Here is a 21,663-nt window from a genome sequence, read left to right on the forward strand (position 1 = left end):
GGTGGTATGAATCGTGTTGGCCCAGTTCAAGAAACTTCAGAGGGCAAGAATATTAGTCAGTGGCCTAGAGACCATTTTGACAAAGGATGTGGCTGCTTTTTAACCTTGTCCTGAAAATATGCCTGCTGCTGAACTGAAGAGTTTTTAATTGATGGCACTGGCAGAGATTTCAGGACAGCCTAATATTGACTGTGTAATGAGGTTATTAGTGATGGCTCTTATGCAGACCTATAATGATGAGGGACAAACTGGACAGAGATAAAAAGTTTAAAGAAAAGCCTGATCAGCCGGGCGTGGTGGCGCACGCCTTTAATCCCAGCACTTGGGAGGCAGAGGCAGGCGGATTTCTGAGTTCGAGGCCAGCCTGGTCTACAGAGTGAGTTCTAGGACAGCCAGGGCTACACAGAGAAATTCTGTCTTCAACCCCCCCCAAAAAAAGAAAAGCCTGATCCTAAACAGAATAAAGAGAGGTGACCTCACAGAAAGATGCCACCCAGGTAAGCTCCCACCTGTGAAAAGGAATCAAAGGGACACTTAAAGCAGCAAAGGAAACCATCAACGGAAGGAGGAGGAGGGGGCCGGGTACCAGCCCTCATCAAACAGAGGAACCTGGCAGCTTCAGCATTGTGGTTCTGGTTTAGAGACAAAGGGGTTGTGGAATCTCACTCCACAGCTAAGGAAAGCTGCTGAGGCCAGGCATGTGTCAGGGATGTCCCTGCATGGAGGCCTGAGAGGCCACTACATGGAACTGTGAAGGGGAAACTTAGATTGCGCTGGAGATGCCAGCTGTGAGAGAGGCCAGCTGTGGGATGCCTGCCAAGGAGAGCTGCACGCTGCCTGTGGAACCAACCTGAGAGAAAGATAGTGTGTTACAATCAATGAGCCTGGAAGGAGTTGGGGTTCTGAAGATCGACTTGACATCAGACATGAAGATGGAGAATTAGGAATCTGCCCTGTGGGCTTTGGTCTTGCTTTGGTCCTCAGCAGGCTCCCTTTTCCTCCCTTTTGTGATGATGATATATATTCTGTGTCATTGTGTGTGATTAGCTTTTTGACTTTTGGTTTTGATTTTACAGGGTGTGGTAGTTAGATTGCCTTTTGAGACTTGGGACTTTGAGGCAGTCCCGAGATTGAAAGTCTATGGAGACTTGTGAAGCTGAACTGAATGCATTTTTTTTTTTTTTTTTGCATTATGATATGGCTACAAGCCTATGGAGGCAGGGGAGTATACTATGGTAGTATGGTAGTTTGGGTAAGAGCTCATAGGCTCATAAGTGGGGCCTTGTTGGAGGAAATGTGTCACTGGGGTGAGCTCTGAGGTTTGAAAACCTAGTCCTGTGTGCCAACCTCCCGCCACCTCCTTTGCAGATCAGGAGGTAGCTTTCAGCTGCTGTTCTAGTGCCATGGTTGGTGCCAGGTTGATAATGGGCTGACCCTCTGAAAGTGTAAGCAAGCCATGAAAAGCTTTCTTTCAATAAGACTTCCCATGGTCATGGTGTCTCCTCACAGCAATGGAACAGTAAGCACACGGCACACTTACTGCATGCTAAGGACCTAAGTTCCCCAGTCACATTCCTCCAACACTGGCACACTAACAAAGGGAGCCAACACTCGAGGTCTGTGGAGACTCAGCGCTAAACCTGTGTAAAGCACAGATCCCAACAGAGACCCATGGGAAAAGTTGCTCGCAGCGTGGAGCTGCTATGGCAGGCAGGCACCGCTGGGTCTCAATGCTGGCATCTCCAGGCCTGGATTCCTCTGAGATAGAATGTTCCTTCTCCCCTCCAATACTCTTTTGTTCTACATGTATCTGCTTTTGTTTCTGCATGACCTAAGGATATGTTTACTAAAGATCTTTATGTTGTTTCCCTTTCATAAAGTGGACTATGAAAAACAATTCCAACAAACAGATTCAAAATTTGATTTCGTTATCTTTATCATATTCATATTTTGGGGCTGGAGAGATCGCTCAGCGGTTAAGCACGCTGACTGGACCCAGGTTCAATTCCCAGGACTTACATGGCAGCTCACAATTGCCTGTAACTCCTGGTCCAGGGGATCTGACACCACACACAGATATACATGCAGTACGGGGCTGGAGAGATGGCTCAGTGGTTAAGAGCACAGACTGCTCTTAAGGAGGTCCTGAGTTCAATTCCCAGCAACCACATGGTGGCTCACAACCATCTGTAATGGGATCCGATGCCCTCTGAAGATAGCTACAGTATACGCATAGAAATAAAATAGATAAATCTTTGAAAAAAAAAAAAAGAGGTGATTAAGCCTTGCTGGAGAGGTGGCTCAGCGATCACATTATGGAGAGTTCATTTCCCAGCACCCACATCAGGTGGCTCACAACCACCTGTAACTCCAGCTCCAGGGGATCTGACGCCTCTCACCTCTGAGTGCATCTATACTCCCATGTATATGCCTGTACACAGAAATACCCATATACATAATTGAAAATAACTTTCAATTGAGAACAAAGGAAATCTTCAAGAGGTGATTATTCTTCCCACTCCAGGGTACATCCTCTTCCTGGACAACTGCCCTCCCTTGGGATAAGAGGAGCCTGTATCTATGCTTTTCAAATGTTCTGTATATGATGATCTAAATAAACTACAAACATTTAAAAAGAAAATTTTGACCATTACTACTTATTTAAAAACAAATATATGGCCATGTGTGGTGACACACTTTTTTTTTTTTTTGGTTTTCCGAGACAGGGTTTCTCTGTATAGCTCTGGCTGTCCTGGAACTCACTTTGTAGACCAGGCTGGCCTCGAACTCAGAAATCCGCCTGCCTCTGCCTCCCAAGTGCTGGGATTAAAGGCGTGCGCCACCACGCCCGGCTATGTGACACACATTTTTAATCCCTGTGCTCAAGAGCTATGAAACAGTTAGGTGGTCTGTGCCCCCAAGCCCCTAACAGCAGTCAGATGACCTCTAAAAGGGGGAGACTGGGCCATGCAACTCATCCTTGCTACTCTGGGAGCTTTTTCTTTTGAAACTCGGAGCTAAAACAGCCGGATTGAGGACTTCATTATGTGAATTAGCCTCTCTGTCTGGTCAGCTCTCATTCAGCTTAATATCCTTCACGTCCAATTAGGTTTTTTTTTTTTTTGGCTACAAAAATTAAAGAGGAAATGGAAATGCTGTCTACCCTTCAAACTCCCTATATATGTTCTTGGGGTCTGGAACCAAAGGTTAATACCTACAAGCCTCAGGTAAGCTGAGAAACTGCAGACAGGTTAAGTTGACGTCCTGAGAACATCTGCAGGCAGTTAGAAGCCAGGAAGCTCCTGGCGAGGTTAACATACCAAGCTTTGCTGTATTTAACAACCATGAGACTGAGAGGGATCAGATCTGCAGATGGAATCTTCTACCCTAAAAGTTCCCTTTTCTGCCTTGTAAAACCTCCAAGCGCCCAGCCTCCACTCCCATGGAGATTTAAGGACAGTCTTCTCTTTTATTTTCATGTTACTGCTTTGCTCAATCCTGATCTAACAGACTTGCCTGGTGAGAAACCAAACCAGGTGGGGAGGTCTCAGGGTCAGATGAACTCACCTCTCATGCTCTTCCTGGCCCTTGTCAGGCTCTCGGTCATGGTTGGTCAGGGCTGAGAGGCGCTCTGTGTCCACTGGCTTGGGCCATGGCGGTGGGGTAGGAAAGGAAGGTGGCACCCGGTGCAGCCGGTTCCAGGCATCATGGGGGCTGGGCAGGCCGAGCAAAGCTGTGCCCTCCTTGGGGGCAAAGATGCTGCTTCCTGGTGCTAAAGTGGGAGACGAGGACAGAGGGCCAGGCGTGTGAGCTGGGGAAGATATCCCTTAGAGGGAGGTCAGGGTGCAGGACAGACAGACAGGAGGGTGAAGGGCGATGGAATGGATGTGGCCAGTCACTTACTCAGTGCATGGCTGCCCAGACCTCCAAACGCGTGGTTGCTCAGGCTCCCCAGGCCTCCGAAAGTGCTGGATCTGCTGAAAGGGTCTGCAGGGGTGAGGGTGAGAAGGGGTCAGAAGTCTACAAGTCTTCCACCCTGCCCCCAAAGTGACAAGAGTGGCTCAGAACCTTGTAGTCTGGGCGGGTGCCATCCATACTGGTCTGAAAGGTTGTGGGACCCTCTAGCCCATGGAGGATGCCACCTAGGCTTCCAGGTCACCTACCTGTCAGGTGACCAGTGGGCAGGAAGCTGCCATGATGAGCTGAGGGTCCGAATGGGTTGGCAGTTGGATGGGTGGCACCTGGATGGACAGTAACCAGGTTGACAGAGCTACCAGACCTGGGACTTCCTGCTTCTAGAGGTGGGTCACAGGTGGGACACCCCAGTTTACTTTTGAAGCCTCTTATCTCCCATTCTTTCCCGTCTACATCATTGTGTAGGTATATAGTTAGATCGAGGTTGGAATTCAGCTCTGGAGGCCCCAGGGCCCCAGAGTGGGCGGGGCAATGGTCCTGACTGTAGCAGAGCTCACACAGAAGAAGAAGCCAAAGATGCGGGCAAAAATGGAGGAGGTCCAAGGAAGTGACCCATAATGGTACTGACTCCCAAGGTAGTGGGTTTAAAACGAGCTAAAAACGATCCTGATTACCCAAGGGAGGCAGGTGATCTTGGGTCCATGGCCTTCTGAACACAGGGTCAGCTTGGTACCTGACTTGGCATCTCCAACAACCAAACCCTGGGTCTCCCAGAACCAAGTGTGGAGAGCAGTGGGGGGGGGGGGACGACTGCTGAAGGGGGTGACTAGGAAGACCAGTGCTGGAACCTGTCAAGAGCCCATTCTGCATGGGGCTGCAGGGAGCAGGTGGGAGAGCAACAGGTGTGGGGGAGCAGTGGGGGGCAGGTGGGAAAGCAGCAGGTGTGGGGGGGAGCAGGTGAGAGAGCAGCAGGTGAAGGGTAGCAGGTGGGGCACATATTTACTCTAAGAGGACAGATTCAGGTGAACTTCCCTCTCCAGCCACCAGAGCTTTTGGTCTGCACTGAGGTTCTAACAAGCAAATCAACCCATCTTCTCAACTCAGCACTGAAACCAGCCTTCTCAGAGCAATGCCAATCCACTGGTGCAGTTTGGGAGATGAGCTAACTTGTTTGCACTGGGAGGAAGGCTGAACTCTAACTCTCTAAGCTCCCAACATAGTTAGAAAACAGACAGCGACGAAATAAAGGTCAAGGAAATACAGATGCCAGAAAGTCTTATGTTTAAAGTTTTGATGAAGCTGGAAGATCAGTGAAGGGAAAGAGATGCGGGGCTAGGCAATATGAGCTACTTTAGCCTCTGAAAGGAGCCGGGGCTAACATTGGTCATCCCTTAACGAGAGGGTTTCTGTGCTGTTCCTCAGGCCATCAGGGACTAAGTGCCCTTGTATTGCTTAGCAAGAGTATGGGCTTCAAACCAGATAGTATAGTATATATATACTTCTTCAGAGTCTATACACACCCTCTACCTTTTTAAAGCTAAGTGTAATTGTAAAATGAGTAATGAGTGATATATAAAACATGCGTCTATACTCCTACACAAAAGGGCTACACACCTTGCTGATGGATTAGAAGATGACATTGAAAAGGAATGAATTTTCTTTCCTGTATAGTTTCAACTCAATCCCAGTAAAAATACCAAATGGTGAAGACTTAAAATGTGTTTAAGAAGACAGAGAACTTTGGAACTAGGAAGAAAGCAGTGGTCATCCAAGACAGGGACTAATAAAATAAAAAAAGGGCTGATGAAATGGTTCAGTGGTTAAGAGCACTGACTTCTCTTCCGGAAGTCATGAGTTCAAATCCCAGCAACTACATGGTGGCTCACAACCATCCCTATTGAGAAACCAACCAACCAACCAACCAACCAACCAACCAACCTATGGGCCAGAGGGGGACAGGGGGAGGCGGAGCAAGAGAGAGAAAGGGAAGGGGGAAAAATACAGGGACTGAGGAATGGAGGAGAGGCCAGCAGCAGGACCTTACAGAACACGCAGAGTTATGTCCTGGGGCTTGAGCCACGCTGTAAGCCATCAGGGACATCTCTGCTTTGAGGGTCTAGATCTGAGGTCCAGTCCAGTCCAGAGGCCACCAGCATGCCAAATTCAGGGATGGGGAAACGCCACCACACTGTGAGGCCAGCTCTGGGTGGCTAGGCAGCTCTGCCGTCCTGATGTGTTAGCAAAGGTGAAAATGTACTTGCTCCCCCCCCACCCCCCATGGGCACTGAATGAAAAGAGGGTGGAAAGGATGAGGGTATCTGGAGCTCTGAGGTAACAGACCTGAGACCTCGTGGAAGAAGAGGGATCCTGCAGAGGGAAGTCAGCCTTCACGTGTGCTGTGTGCACATGTGAGCATGCACACAGGCTGCAAGAACATTCTCAGAGAGGCCCTCAACTTGTCTCTACCAATATCTGGGTTCGGGTTTTGAGTTTAAGGAAGTTCCTTCCATGGCCATAACTGATCTGCAGCACATACTGTGTCTAAACTTCATTCACGTAGCCTCATGCTGAGTCTCTGGACTCCTGGAGACGTGGGATTTGGGTACATGTCAGACAGGTATCCCCAATAAACCCTGGGCATGCAGTCTTGTTGCAAAGGTCTTCCAAGGCTAAGAGCAGATAACTCTGCACTACCATGCACTTAGGGAAGGCTGGGTGGGACACAGGTTGTTGGAAAGAGTTTCCTACATGTGTAAGACAACACAGATACTGTCCTGGGGGTGTTGAGCTTAGAGAAGATGAGAGTCCCAGTGATGAGGGATGCCAGGATGAGGAGAGACCAGGTCACCAACTGTCAGGTAATGTGGGACAGAAGTCCAGGTGATACACAGTGGTCAGGGTCTTGAGTAAGTAGCACCAGGGTCTCAGTGTACATGGGCTGGCTTTGGGAACTATGGGGTCTTTGGACTGGAACCAGCAGTAGATAGATATAAAGAACATTGTGAGGGCCCTGGGAAAGTCATCCCCACACCGGACAAGACAGATATCTTGGCCCCATTCAGATCGCTGATCCCAGCTACCCTTGGTCTCACCTGTGCTGGAGAAGAGGGGCCGGGCCAGGTCCTGTGGGTAGTGGAACCCAGAGAACATGCCTGGGGCGGGGGGCCGGCTGAACAGGTCCAGCTTTGTGCCAACCTCTAGCTTGTGGGGGTCCAGCTGCATCTGCAGGGGGACAGAGTGTGTGCCAGGGCTGTGTGCAGAGGCTTGGCCATTGCCCCAGGTAGAACCTGAACTGGTGGCCTGGACTATACAGGGACCTTGGAGGTGCCCCTTAGGAGCTGCCCATGCTCTGGCAGCCCCAGGTAAGGGGAAGGAAAACCAGCTTTAATGGGTTTCATCTGGGACGGGAGAACCAGAACCTTACTGTGGTATGCTATGCATGGAGTCGCAATGACATGCACCACCTTTATACTATGGCCTCAATCAGTGCATTCTTCAGAGTATTTGTGTATTTCATTTCACAGAAAATAGCTTCATTTAGATTTCACAAAATTCAGTTGAAAGAGCATATCCACAGGCCTAAGTGGTTCCAAATTTGTGCTTGTTTTCCAATGATGCAATTTATGTTTAAACACATGAATCTACAGCAGTGAGATGGCTCAGCAGGTAAAAGGCTCCTGCCGCTAAGCCTCCGGACCTGCGTTCAAGTCTTAGGACCCACATGGCAGAAAGAGAAATGCAACTCCTTCAAATTGTCTCTGACCTCCAAATGAACGCCATGCACACGTTAATTACATACGCAGCTGCACATACATGGAAGCTCTCTCTCTCTCTCTCTCTCTCTCTCTCTCTCTCTCTCTCTCTCTCTCACACACACACACACACACACACACACACATATGAAACCCCCAACCATGACTTTATTAAACTTATGTAGACCTGCGGTGCTTGTTCTTTGCGCTGGCCAGAGGCTCCACTGAGTGTGGCTCTGAGGACAAGGACAAGGGAGCTGTCCTTCCAATTCCACCCGTGCCTGTGAGCTTGTGGCCAGCATTTGGGGACTCACGTTCCTCCTACTTTTTAAAGTATGTCATATTCTCCCCCCGCCCCCCGCGTGTGCACGAGCACACTTATATGTGTGTGGTGTTTACACATCACCATGTTGGAGTGTTCTGTGTTAGGTGGGAGCATGTGGGAGGCAGTGAAACCCTGTATATATGTCTATATATATGTCTATATATGTTAACAGCTGAGTGAGAACGGAGCCCTTATTTCCTATAATGCCCCCAGGGATCACTCAGGAATCACCGTGGTCACCCCTGAGTTTTACCACTCCAGTCCTGGAAATTCACACTGCAAGTACCTTCCCACCTCTCCCGAGGCACGTGCACTCTCTCATGAGTCCCTCGCTGCTGACTTGACTAAGGTCTTTTAGAAGACTTTTACAACTATACACAGGTGCAGTGCATCATGGGTAACATCTGTACTGCAGACTGCCCTGACTTCCGGTGAAGACACTGTCCCTCTGCCAGTCAGACACTTGGGCACAGGCACTGTCTTCCCAACCCAGGCTCTTCCCGGGCAGTTCCACGAATGTTCCTCACTGTGACCTTGGAGCTGGCCAGAGCCTCTCATCACACACCCTAGAGTCCTCCCATACGGCCCCACCAGGGAGGCCCTGGCAGTGCACCCGCCTGGCCCGGCCTCACCTTCATCTTCTGCTGCTGGTGGTAGATCTGCCAGGCGATCTGCACGTGTACCGCACACCACTTCCCTGGTTTCTGTGGCAGGACCGGGATGTGCTCAGAGAGCCCAGCGCCTCTTCCCGGGCCTCATCTTCCCCAGATTCCTACCATCAGGACCACCCCAAGGCCACCCAGGAGAGAACCGGAGTCCTTCCCAGCCACAGCCCTGGGTGTGCTTCCAACTCCTCTTCCCAGCATGCACTCACTCACCCTGACTGCTGTCCGGTACGGATCGGACACCTGTGGTGAACAGGAGAGAACAGGTCATGTTTCGGCTCTATGGGAACACAGGCTCAGGGCTGGGAGAGACAGCACCTGAGTGTATGTGCCAACTTACATGGCTGACTGCTGACACCTACCCCAGGGGCTTTCTGCAGGAAAGTGTGAACTGCACTCGACCGGCCTGTTATTTCGATTGAGTTTGAAGTCTGAAGGTACAGGGAGAGAGAGCATGAGGGACCAATAGGCTGAGGAGGGAGGAAGCAAGCAGGAGGAGCCCCGAATTCTGCGACGGAATATGCTTTGGCATGCTGGTGGGACCCTGCACAGTTCCCCAGTTCCATCATAAGACCACCTCCCCTTCAGTCAAAAGGACTGGACAAGGCAGGAAGACTGGCTTATGACATCGCTGGGGAGAACGGACTGTCCCAGTCCGAGAGGCACCTACACACCAAGACAGTTCTTGGGGAAGGAACAAGCACAGTGCCTAGCCCTGAAGACTTGGGTTGCTGTTGCATGAACAAAGGGGGCTTAAGTGAAAGGTGGCCTCCATTCTCTGGTTGGAGGGAGAGGCCATGGAACCTCTCCTGCTCAGCTCCTGGCTCTTCCTGCTCCTTCCCTCCTGAGCAAGGTGATGGGTTTCACTGCCACATCAGTTGGCCAACTCCTGCACGGCTCAGTAGCAGGCTTTCTGACTGCAAAAAGGCCCTCAGCCAGCAGGGGTCGCTCACAATAAGGCCAGATGGCAACAAGAATGGGAGCTAGTCAGTAGCCCTGCCCCATGCCCTAAACCCACCCACCTGCCAGCCTCCTCCCTACCAGGAGCAGCTGCTCCTTGGGTTGAAAAGCACCCTAAATGGACCCAAAGGGGCCGGGGTGTGCAAGCAGGGTGGGCATCCCAGGGCCTGTGGGAGGGAAGGTCGGGAAGAGCTGCAAGAGAGAGACAGAGCTCTGGACTGTGGGTCCCACATGGTGGAGGACCCTTGAGCACTGCCTGGTTCCTCCCCCTCAGCATCCAGAAGGAGGCACGGACAAGTCTGTAGCTTCCTCACACCCCCAGTAGGCTGAAATCTGGGCCTGAGCACAGGGACTCACGTTGGAATGTCGGAAGTAGGGGCTGTCCAGCTTGGGTGAGAACTTGTCAAACTGCAAGGGAAGAAAGCGAAGGTCAGACTTCCTGTACAGGCCGAATGCCCTCCAGTGGACCAGAACCCACCCGTGGCTGGGTTGGGCAGTGACCAGGGCACATGGCCTGGTGTCACCTGGCTCCTTGAGCGCACTGGCCTCTGGCCCTGTGGGGCCTAGGCTCCTGGTTCAAAGAGGTTGGTGTTTACTCAGCTGAGGCTCTAGACAGGGGGGTGGGCATGAAGCCCTGGCTGGAGAAGTCAGGTAGGAGAGCCGTGAACACCCCAGGCGGTGACAAAGAGAGAAAAGTGGCTGAACGCAACAAGGTGGAAATGGACCAAGAGACACACAAGAGGTCTGCAATGGCCTGGTCCTAGTTTTGTCTAGGCTCTGAGACCTGATGTCAGTCAGGCCTAAGACTGAGCACTGCTGCAGCTAGCCCAGGCTCAGGCCCTGGCAGGGGAAGACCTGAGGGTGGGCTGGGGTTCGGGCCCACAGTCCAGCACCCAGCATGACGGCCAAGTGGGGCCTGCACACGCTGGCAGGAGGTATCAGGGCCGTGCATGAGAGTGAGCGTGCATCTGTGTGTACGACTCCCTGTCCCACCCACCCAGCCCGCCCTGCCAGCAGCCAGCACTCAGGCCTACGCACCGGCGAGGGTGCGGTGGGCGGCATAAGCGGCGTCGGGGGCAGCCCTGCAAAGGGGGCAAATGTGTGTTGGTGCTGGTGTGTGTGCTGGTGTGTGTGCTGGTGCGTGTGCTGGTGGAACTCGGCCCGCAGCAGAGCCCCCGGGCCCAGGGAGGCGCCAGGCCGCTCCGCGTTCTGCACCAGAAACCGCGTGTTCAGCTCTTGCCTGAGCAGTTCGTGATCTACAAGAGAAAAAGAGAGAGAGACAGAGAGGCACGTCGGCCATGGGCTCCCAGCGGGACGAGGCGGATAGTCACCTGGCACTCCCGGGGTCGGCAGGCCAAGCCGTGGTGGCTGCTCGCTACTTGCGGGCCCAGGGGTGGAGGTAAGAGAGGAGGAGCCTGTGACCAAGTACCAATCAGAATCCCCGAATGAGGCTGGCAATACATGATTGGCTGGTTGAATGAGATCAACAGACTGGCATCTAGAGGCAAGGAGAGAATTCTGTGAGCCCTGTCCAGCGCACAGCCCTCGGTGGCCTCAGGCTGGGATACTGGCCCTGCAGGATGGGTGGTGACTGCTCGGAAATCCTTCAGAGATTAAAAACTGGTGAAGGTTCCAGCCAGGAGTAAGAGGAGGGACTTGGGGCCTACTCGGGGTCTTCTGGATGTTGGGAGCAGCAAAGGTGGAGGAGGCCAATGCAAAGTAGGGGCTGCCTGCCTGAGTAGGGAGGGATGTACAGAATCCTCGAAGATCCCCTCCACCACGACACTCGAAGGGCTGGCTCACAAACCTCCCAGGCTCTTCCTTCACTTCAGCCTGCTGCCCCACACTGGCCAGGGCCCCGCTGAGGTTGAGCACCCTTGGGTAGAATACCTACCGGCGGGGTGTCCTGGGATGACCAGGCTGCTGGCGGGCAACGCCGGGGGCGGGGGCAGTGTTGGGGGGGCAGCGAACATTGCCGCGGCGTGGTGCTGGTGCTGCGCCTGGGACCTGAGCGCCAGGTGTGAGGTAGACAGGTGGGGGCCGGGGCCGTGTGGAGACAGTGTCACGTGCTTTGCCAGGCCCAGAGGGGTGCCACTGACCGTGCTGCTGCTCCTGCTGTAGGACATAGGGTTCAGTGGCATCCTTGCTCTCAGAACCCGGACATCCCAGAGCCACAGTCCCTTTCCGAGGTCAGCGGCACCTCCCTCAGCCCTGAGATGGGCAGGAAGCCACAGCCCCACCCCAGGCCATGGCTTCACCCACTCCCTACCTGAGGCTGTGCAGGTGCAGGCTACTGGATGCCACCTGGCCAGGGCCAGGGCCAGGGCCCACGAAGGCGCCCAAGGACAGAGGCACGTGTGTTGGGAGTGAGCCCCGGTGCTGCGGGGTAAGCTGTGGCTGTGGAACGTGGTGAGGTACAACGGGCGCTTCTCTCTTCACCAGGGGGCTGGCCGGAGTTCCTGGCGCGGGCCCTGAGGGTGCAGGTGCTGTGGCAGGCAGGAAAGCTTCCGTGCTGAGCTCACTGCTGCGCTCCAGGCCTGACACCTTGGGCACTGCCCCTGCCTTGGCCTCTGACTTCTCACCTCTCCCAGAACCTGCAGAGAAAGGGCAGGTGTGTTGTAAGACCTGGCGCTTTGTGCCCAAGCATCACTTGCCAGTAACCAGGATGTCAGACCCTGCCACTGCTCTCGGCACAAGGCTGAGGGTCCTGTGATGATCCCTATATCCAATGGGGAAACATGAACAGAAATAAGTAAGTCCTGCTCATTACCTGAGGTCACACAGATAAGCTCGGGTGTGCCAGCCTCCTCCCTGGTGCCCAGCCCCAGGTCCTTTCCATAACTCCAGAATCCCAGGCTCCAAGGTAAGGCTAGGGTATAAGGCTGTTACTAGCCCATTTTTAAAGTTTCTGCGAGGTTCCTCCCTAACCCCCATGTTTATTGTGTGTGAGTAAAACTGAATGTATCCTGTGCACCAGCAGCTTGCCTGGTGCCTGTGGAGGTCACAAGAGGGCATCAGATCACCTGGAACTAGCGTTGCAGACGGTTGAGAACCACCATATGGGTACTGAGACTCGACTCTGGAAGAGCAATCAGTGCTCTTAACCATCTCTCCAGCCCCTCTTTCCCTTTTTCTTTTCTTCCTTTTGTTTTTTTTTTTGGGGTCAAGGTTTCTCTGTGTAACTTGGCTGTCCTGGAACTCACTCTGAGAGAGTAGCTTTGAACTCAAGAGATCTGCCTGCCTCTGTTTCCCAAGTAGCTAGGATTAAAGGATTGCACTACCACCCCTCAGCCTCTCCCCCTCCCACCCCTCCCCACCTCTTTTTGGGGGGGGGGTTTGGTTTGGTTTTTCGAGGCAGGGTTTCTCTCTGTAGCCCTTGCTGTCCTGGAACTCACTCTGTAGACCAGGCTGGCCTCAACGAGCAAGAGATTTTCCTGCATCTGCCTCCCAAGTGCTGGGGTCAAAGGTGTGTGAAACCACTGCCCAGCCCTTTTTCTCTTAAAAATAAACATTTCTTTTAGTTTTAAAATGATGTGTTGTCAAGGTGTGTGTCTTTGTGAGCACAAGTGTGTGAGGAGAGAAGAAGTGTTAGATTCCTGGGAGCATGTGTTAGCTGCCTGATTTGGGTGTTGGAACCCAAACTCTAGCAGTCCTCTTAGAGTGCAGTATAATTTCTTAACCACCAAGCCGCTTCTCCAGCCACCCCTCCTCCTTAAGTGGTCTCTCTCTCTAGGTAGCTCTGGCTGTCCTGGAGCTCGCTCTGTAGACCAGGCTGGCCTCAATGATCAAGAGATCTTCCTGCATCTGCCTCCCAAGTGCTGGGGTCAAAGGTGTGGGACGCTATGTCCTAATTTCCCTTTAAGCTATTGTTTTCTTCACATTGTGTGCTCGAGCTTGTGTATGCCCATGCCATGGTACTTGTGTGGGGCTCAGAGGAGAACCTGTAGGAGTCACTTCTCTCCCTCTGAGATGTGGGTGCTGGATTCAAGTTCACTAAAGGTGGACTTGGCAGGCAGTGTGCCCGCTTGGCACCACCTTAACCACTGAGCCACCTCAGTGTTGAGAGATGAGTCTTGAACATGTTAGGAAAGGGCTCTGCTACTGAGCTATCTCTCTAGCCTTTGACTCTTTTAATTTTCAGACAGGGTTGCTTTAAGTCACCCAAGATAGTCACAAACTCACTCCATGGCCCACAATGGCCTCTAATTTTAATCCTCCTGCCTCAGCCTTCAAAATAGCTGGGAAGAGAGGCCTGGGCCACTAGGTCCAGCTCTTGTGACCCCATTTTGTAGACAAGATCAGGGTTCTACAAGGACTTGCCCCACAGCTGACACTTGTCCAACCGCTATTTATTCTCTTGGCTGCAGCATGAATTAGCATGCGTTCATATAGGCACACATGCATGCACTGATGCCCGTCTCTTTCTGATGCCTGCAGAGATCAGCAGAAACTGCTTCCTACACTAAGACTGCTTCCCTTTGCTCCACTGTTTCTAGAACACCATCCCTGCCCAATGAGATAAACAGACCCTCCCAAGGCTCCTACTGCCCTTGAGTCTCTACAACCTGAGACCCAGGAAACTGGGCTGGGGATACACTCACCTTTGTCAGGTGCCGGGGCAAAGAGCTTCTCAGAGCCCACAGATGCCTGAGGAGAGAGAAGAGGCTAACAGGCTGGAGCTGAGAGTGACTATTATCCACCACCCCAGCAGAACCCAATCCCTAGTATAATAGACACTTCTGAGGGAAGACACACTTAGTCCTGGACTTGGCATTGTGCACACATATTTACAATGTTCATAAAGCTACAGTGGACTTGTTCAAAATGGGCCATGCATGATGGCCTTGTGGTGGAACAAACGGTTTGAGAATGCCAGTGGCCTGGCAGGTGGCCTGTTTCTGCTCGGGGCTCCTCTGGGTCTCAGCTACAGGCTGAAGGCAAAGAAGGGAGGACACCCTCTACTGTGGCTGCCTCGTGCCCAGCCTGGGGCAGAGTCAGTGCCTGGAGTGTTTGAAAGAGAAGAACCAACTATTCAGGGATGTGCAACCTTTTGACATCGTGGCTTGACATTGCCATCACAAACGTGCCAGGCTGCATTCAGAGATATCTTGGGATACATTCAGCTGTGAGCCACAGTAGTGGTCCTACTAGGTACCAAGTGGGGGATGTGTCTCATGCTGTGGTGTAGCGCCACATCTGAGACTGGCAAAGTCAGGGCTCATATAGTCCAAGCACACGAAACTGAGGGGATCTGTTGCTGTCTTTTCCATTTCTCCCAGAGAAGCAGACTCGTGTAGTTTGGACTGAGCAGGCACTTGCAGCTATGCAAATAATTAGGATGAGAACGCTTGGTAAAAGTGACCCTGGATAGAGCTTTCTGTCCTCTCAAGAGTGCTCCCTCAATATGAACTGAGTATGTCTTAAAAAAAGCACACTGAAACTCTCAGCGTGATGGTGTACCCGAAAGCTGATCTATGGTCAATGAAGGAATGCGTGGGACCAGTATGCCCTTATGATGGAGGCCCTGGAGGACTCCCTGACATTCCAGCATGACAGGACACTGAGAGTGTGCCCTCTGTGAACCAGGAAGCATTCCACACAGGTACCAGATTCCCCTGTGCCCTCCTGACCTTGCACTTCCATCTAGCAATGAGCTGAGAACTTCTGCTGTCTGTGATCCTCGGTGCTACGTCACACGCGCGGTGTGAGTGGATCTGTGGAGACCACAATCCACCGCAACCCAGTGCAGAAGCATTTCATCAACAAAAACTGGGCCTGGAGTTTCTAGGTTTTACCTGGAGCCCCAAGATTGTCTCTGCCTCCCTGTTCTGCATCTGTACACAAATGCTTGAATGAAGTTTGGTGTCTGTGAAGACCATCACAGCCACTTAATGTCTTAAAGAAGCTGCTCCAAAAGGGAGGAACAATGAGACATCGTGTGTTGGCTGCAGACGTGTACACAGAGCACCTGCATATGTGCACTGTACAGGTATACGCACATATACCTACACATCTGTTCATGCTTTTGGGTGCTTGTACTGTATAGGCCTAAGGCTGATCGTGTGTAAGCAGGTATGGGGATCTACATTGGCACACATGTTTGCATATACTGGCATGTACAGGGAGTGTGAATGTATGTGATTATGTCAATAAGGCCTTAGGAAACTCTGGAGGGTAGGCGTGTACTGGAGATTGGTGGGGTTCTGTGGGTCTTGGGCCATGGGCTCTAACTACTTTATGATTTTACAAAAAAGAAACTCAGTTATCACTGAATATAACGACATAGCCTCTGCAGGGAGGGGGAATAGGCTTGCCCCAAGAGAATTTATGGGAAAAACAGCCCAGATGAGTAGACTTGAGGTCAAAGAACAGCCTCATCTAAGAAGGTCATACTCAGATGACACTTAACATAATAGAATGTAGTTCTACTATCTACAAGTTCCCCAGCACAATCTAACAGGACAATGTCAGGACCCATGAGCTGCTGGGCCCTTACTGTACATGGAGCATCGACATGGCGCTGCCCAAGGCCTCGGATGGGGCTGTATAGAGCTGGGTTTTTAGGATGCCAGGCCCAGACCCAGCTGGCACGGGGTGAGGACACCTCAGTGTCTATCAACAGGCAAAGGGAACATAATATCTAGCCCAGGCAACCTCAGACTAAAGAACTGTGGACACGGAATAGGAGTCTGATTGGTGAAGGTAAGGAAAGTCTCAGAACACGAGCCGGGGAGAGATGGCTCGGTGTTTAAGACTACTAGCTGTTTTTCCAGAAGCTCAAATTCAGTTCCCAGCACCCACACGATGGCTCACAATCCTCTGCAACTTCAGTCCCAGGGGATCTTCTGGCCTCCTTTGAACATGTTGTATATATTACACAGGCAAGCACCCACACACACATTAATAACTAACTAATTAAATGTGTTTGTTTGTTTGAGACAAAGACTCATTTTGTAGTTCTGGCTGGCCTGGAATTTACTGTGTATACCAGGGTGCCTGCCTCTGCCTCCTGGGTGCTGAGATTAAAGGTGTGCACCACCACACCCAGCTTTCTTTTTTTCTTTGGGGAGGCAAGCCCTACCCATGGGCCACTCTCCCGGTGACAGGCTCCTGTCTCCCATGCTGGGGTATTCACTACATGTTGGGTGACTATAGTGCTTTAGAGCACAAAGCCAGTCACCTCACCTCACATACCGGACTTTCAGTGTCCTGATCTTGGACTTCCACTCAGTCTCAACAGTGAGCTGTGAACTTCTGTAGTCTATAAGGCTCTGTGCTACCTCACACACATGGTATGGAACCGGTGGTACTCCCAATTCTCTGGAGCTTGAGGGGTCCTACCAAGAGTGGGTAGGAGGAGAGGGTGCAACCTAACCTGTAAGCTCCAAGTGTGGCATGAGCTGGATTCCAGGCCCTGGAGGAGGAGCAGAGTTGCTTCAGACACAAGTCAGCGCAGCTTAGGCCTGATCAGAGGTCTTTACAATTAAAGACAGTGAGGCCCAGGATCCTACAAATCACCAAATGCACCTCGACCCAGCTCAGTCCTTTCTCACCATGCCACACTTTGTAGCTGGGCCTTTCCTGACCCCTCTGCTCTTTCTATAGCCACCACTTCAAGCTAGTTTGGTAGAGGAGGCGGCGAAACAAGCCAAGGTTTCTCAAGGCCAGGGCCGTTTTCCTTCCAAATCCTACTTCTAGGTTGCTGGGAGGAGTGACCATTGTAGGGTCTGTGCCAAAAGGAGCTCCGAATGACAAGGATTAGGGAGTCAGTCAGTGGCTAGGAAGAGCCAGGGGCCTGCTGGGCAGGCAAAGAGGGCCTTTCGGGGTTAGAGTCAGCTGCTTAAGACAGGTGCACCAGGGTCCTGACCAAGCAGTGCCCCCTTTGCCTTGCCCTCTCTGTCAAGACATCCAGGGCTCCAGGAGCTTCTGTCATTACCCTATCAGAGCTAAGGTAGGCCACTTGGACATCAGTTCCTGTACAAGGGTCATTTGGGCTACCTCAGCTTTTACAAAGTTCTTTACAACAAACCAAATCAGAACAATGGCACCCTGCTGAGAAAACTTAGGGCTTACCCCAGACCAGAGCACAAACTCTCTGACTGTGGTCGGATTCTGTAGAACCTCTGGGCCCCTCCTGTCCTATTCTTCTGCACACAGCTACCATGGTTCCCATTAGTCTCCCTTGGCAGTCCCTCTGGACTCCCTCTGGAGTCCGGTCTGACTGTATCCACCCTGCTGGTTATCTATAGCTGTCTCCCTACGCAGCAGCTCTGGAAACCGCGACTCTGGGGCCCTTAAAGGCACCAGGGGATGGACAGCGGCTGGCCTCCCTCTGAGGAGGCTGCCCTAGGTTCATCACTATCAGCCCCACTGACAGGTCCTCTGTGTGCCACCTGGCCCTTACTACCAAGTCTACAGCTTGTTTCACATTCAACTTCCAAGTGAGCTTGGGGCCCTGCAAGCCAGAAAGGAGGAACCATGACCTCCCAAGTCAGGGAAATGAAACAAGCCATCAAGATCAGGATCTGCAATTCACATTTCCAACCCAAAAGGCAACTTCCAAACCTTGGGGTGTTTGAGACCTTACACAAGCAAGCAGGGAGTAACACGACTCAAATGTGGGTGGGGAGGGTCACCCCTACTCTGCCTGCCTCTTATTGAGATCTGACGACTTCTTAAGGTACTTCTTAGCAATGAATGTTCTGTCCCAGAGAAGCCCAGCTCCTTGGTCTTCAATCTGCTGGGGGGTGGGGCGGGGCGGGGCGGAGTGGGGCTGGGGGTGGGGGGTAGAGTCTCAGCAGGGAACTGCTCTCCCCAAGGGTGGATATGAAACCCAAACTTTCTATGGACTCAGATCCATGATCCAGACTCCAGGAGAGGTAAGAGGAGTATAGCACGGGGGTGGGGAGCAGAATGAGGAAAAGCAGGGGTGGCATACTTTCCCCATCACAGAACAGTGCCTGGCATGGCCAATCAGTTCCCTCCATACACAGGCAAATCTGATCAGAAAGAACATAGGTGCAGGCAGGAATCCTAGTGCTTTGTGGGGTTTTCCGACACGTGGCCAGGCTGGTTACTCCCATTTAGGAAAGCTCTGACCCAGAAGACTCCAGTTTCCACGACCTCCGGGGAAACCAGTGGTGGAATGGAGGAAGTCTGAGCGACTGCCTTCCTAGGCAGACACAGCCCTTTCTGCCAAACTTCAGAGTTGGCTAGCTAGGCCAAGACGGTGTCTCACAGGGGCCGTCAGTCCTGTGTTAATAACTTTCTGGGCATTATCTACAGGGATGAGACTCAGGTACACAGTTCTCCAATCTTGGTGTGGAGCCAGAGTACAGAAGAAAAGAATACGGTCACTTCATACCAAGATGCATGTGGGAAATTCCCAGGTTGCAGGCTTGTGGGTCCGCGCAAAAGGCATGTCTGGCAAGACACCACTAATCTCCGAGGGACGTCATTATGGCTCGGGGATAGGGTCACCGCGTGCTTTGTTTGAGACTATTGGACCCTAGGGACAGCCCTCGGATCAGACACGCAACACAGCCTCGGCCGCACCCCGCCCCAGACAAAGAACTCAACTCCAGGCAGGTAAGCAAGGCACCACGCACCCGGCGGCGGACAGAGCAAGGGGGCGCAGACAAAGACGCGCGCCCCCACCGTGCTCCGCCTGCCTACGCCGCGCGCCCGACGGACCCGGGACCCTTTCCAGACAACACCCTGCCGCTTGCTACCACAAGCGCCCCAGGTGCAGCCGCGGGAACACGGGGACTCTGAGGGTCCTGCTCCAGCGAAGGATGTGTGAGCGGAATTCCCAGAGTCGTCCTCTTGCCCGTTCCTCTAAGGGGTCGGTGTTTCCCCACCCGCGACGCCCTAAGTCCCGCTTTGCTCTTCGCGCACTGACCTCTCGGGCACCCAGATCCTGCGCGCTTCTCTGCGTTCGTCGACGGTCTCAGCCCTAGGTGCTGCACGGACGCGGGTGGCAGTGAAACTCCCGCGGGCCTGCCATCCAGGGAGTCTCTTTCTGCATGCCCAGCTCAGCCGGAACCCGGACCGGGGGCGCGCGAGGCGCACAGGTCCCCGCGCCTTCTCTGAGCGCTGCGGGCACTCTGGGCGCAGCGGCCAGGAGCCGTCGAGCGGGCGGGGTGGTGGTGGCGCCGGCAGGCGGGGCGCTGTGTGGGCGGGGCACGGGCAGGCCCAACTAATCCAGCCCCGAGGCGCAGATCTGCCCGCGCAGGGTGGGTGGCTGTCTGTCTGATCTGACCCGGTGGTACCCCAGGTTGGCGCGCAATGGCCACAAGAAACGCCCGTGGGCTCTACTCCACGATCATCACAAAAACAAGTTACAGACAACTGGTACTCCGTTTACATTAAGGGAAACAGAGCCAGAAAGAAGCGAGACCACTGGCAAGTCCAGGAGCTGGGGTATGAAGGGCTGAGAGGATCCCCAGAATCAACAGCCAACAAACACTTTTTTGCTTTGAATCCAGTTCCGACTCTAAGCCATCCCACGCTGAAAAGGGCTGTGGCGCCAGGGCTACTCCGTGAGCCCTAGTTACTTTACAGGAGGCTGGAGACGCAAAGCATCTAGTTTTGTTTGTGAGGCCAGGGGAGCTGACCTGAGTCCACAAGGAAGCTGAGTATGCCTGCCTGCCACACAAGCCTTAGCACAATGAGCCCTTCAAGCCCAGTACGCACACAGGTGAAACACAGAACTCAGCAATTCCATGCAATTCTAGCAATTCCATTTGTGCCCTTGAAATTCGAGGACCCACACAAAGCTTGAGGTGGAAAGACTCCCACCTAGGCTTCAAATGCCTGGTCCAGGACGGGCATCCACTTTGTGGGAATTCAGCCATTCCTAGGCCTGTGGGAGCCAGCTCCATGGGGTGCGTTAGAGGTAGAATGCCAGGGTGGGCCACCATTCATCTTTACAAATGAATCTTTACAAATTTATCCTTACAACTGCAGCCCTTGGATAATCCAGTGATAACCTGTCAGAAGTACCAGCCTCAACAGTATCTTCAGCTCTTTCCTTATGTTTGGCTTATTTACCAAATAAAGGTCCTCTCCTTACAAAGGAAAAAAAAAAAATAACAAAAACAAAGTCACCACCAAATCCCGTTATTTCCTCCCACAAAACAAAACAAAACAAAACCCACTGTGTTGGATGCCTAACAGCCAGTCTCACAAGCACCAGTTGCCAATAAGGAAACTGAGGCAGGGAGGAGACAGACATGGTCAAGGGTCTGGCTCCTGGCTCCTAGGATTGGAGTGGACCTGGCTGCAGGGAGTCAGAGTTGAGGAGCAGTGACAGAACATGGTCAACTGGAGTGGCCCCTGCACACACCATGGTGAGGCCTACAGAAAGGTCAGCAGGGGTGTGTGAGAGAGGGGTACATGTGACTCAAGCTAGTTTTTGTCTGTTTCTGGATGCCTGGCCCAGGACAGGACCCTCCAGCTATGGCCTGCTTCTAGGACCTCACTCTGTACTGACTGGCTGACTTGGCTGGCTGGCCCCCCTTTGGACTCTGGGCCTATAGCTGGCCCTCCAGTGCCCCGGGGAGGCAAGTGCTGAACTGTCTCACCCACCCAATTCCTGGTGTAGTTTCTTCCAAGCACCACTGCTGTGAGAGCTGCTGTGTTTTGGTTTTCAACTGAGTGTGTAGTAGGGCAGCCCACACAGCCTGGAAAGGTTTACTGTTCCTGGTATCTTCTACAGAAGAGAGCCACAGACAGAAAGGCCCAGAGGTATGACAATGACCATCTCAAACCTTACAAGGATGCCAGGGTGGAAAACACTACTCTTGGCAGTATTTTGGGGTCCAAGAACCAATGGAATGGAAGTGCACAGGCCAGGAAGTGGAGGAGTGCTGTTGAAGAAACTTGGGGTCCATGAGAAGGCAAACTGCTGACCTGAGGCCCCTGACCCAAGGTCCCCTTTTATGGGGCCTTGTCTGCTCACACATCCACACTACAGAGAAGTTGTTATATAAAAATTATGATTGCCATTTCTTGTCACTCCTGAGGCTACCTTTGGCAGATGAGC

At 52.5% G+C, this 21,663-nt stretch overlaps 1 protein-coding gene across 2 annotated transcripts in view; it reads right to left on the reverse strand.

The window, feature by feature from the left end:
* Positions 1–21,663, reverse strand: part of Fbrsl1 (fibrosin-like 1) — an 86,753-nt gene that overhangs the window by 5,632 nt on the left and 59,458 nt on the right. Inside the window, exons 6-18 of one of the 2 annotated variants that reach the window (NM_001142642.1) lie at positions 14,219–14,264; positions 11,887–12,211; positions 11,512–11,732; positions 11,047–11,115; positions 10,656–10,873; positions 9,975–10,025; positions 9,020–9,088; positions 8,871–8,900; positions 8,625–8,696; positions 7,008–7,137; positions 4,164–4,241; positions 3,904–3,987; positions 3,568–3,772 (exon numbers count right to left, since the gene is read on the reverse strand). In NM_001142642.1, coding sequence (NP_001136114.1) covers positions 3,568–3,772; positions 3,904–3,987; positions 4,164–4,241; positions 7,008–7,137; positions 8,625–8,696; positions 8,871–8,900; positions 9,020–9,088; positions 9,975–10,025; positions 10,656–10,873; positions 11,047–11,115; positions 11,512–11,732; positions 11,887–12,211; positions 14,219–14,264 — 1,598 coding nt within the window. Of the gene's footprint in view, positions 1–3,567; positions 3,773–3,903; positions 3,988–4,163; positions 4,242–7,007; positions 7,138–8,624; positions 8,697–8,870; positions 8,901–9,019; positions 9,089–9,974; positions 10,026–10,655; positions 10,874–11,046; positions 11,116–11,511; positions 11,733–11,886; positions 12,212–14,218; positions 14,265–19,518; positions 19,746–21,663 lie in introns of those variants that run through there. The other variant, NM_028596.2, reaches the window with a different exon arrangement.

The sequence above is a fragment of the Mus musculus genome, chromosome 5, assembly GCF_000001635.26.
Source record: "Mus musculus strain C57BL/6J chromosome 5, GRCm38.p6 C57BL/6J".
In the NCBI taxonomy this organism is placed as follows: domain Eukaryota; kingdom Metazoa; phylum Chordata; class Mammalia; order Rodentia; family Muridae; genus Mus; species Mus musculus.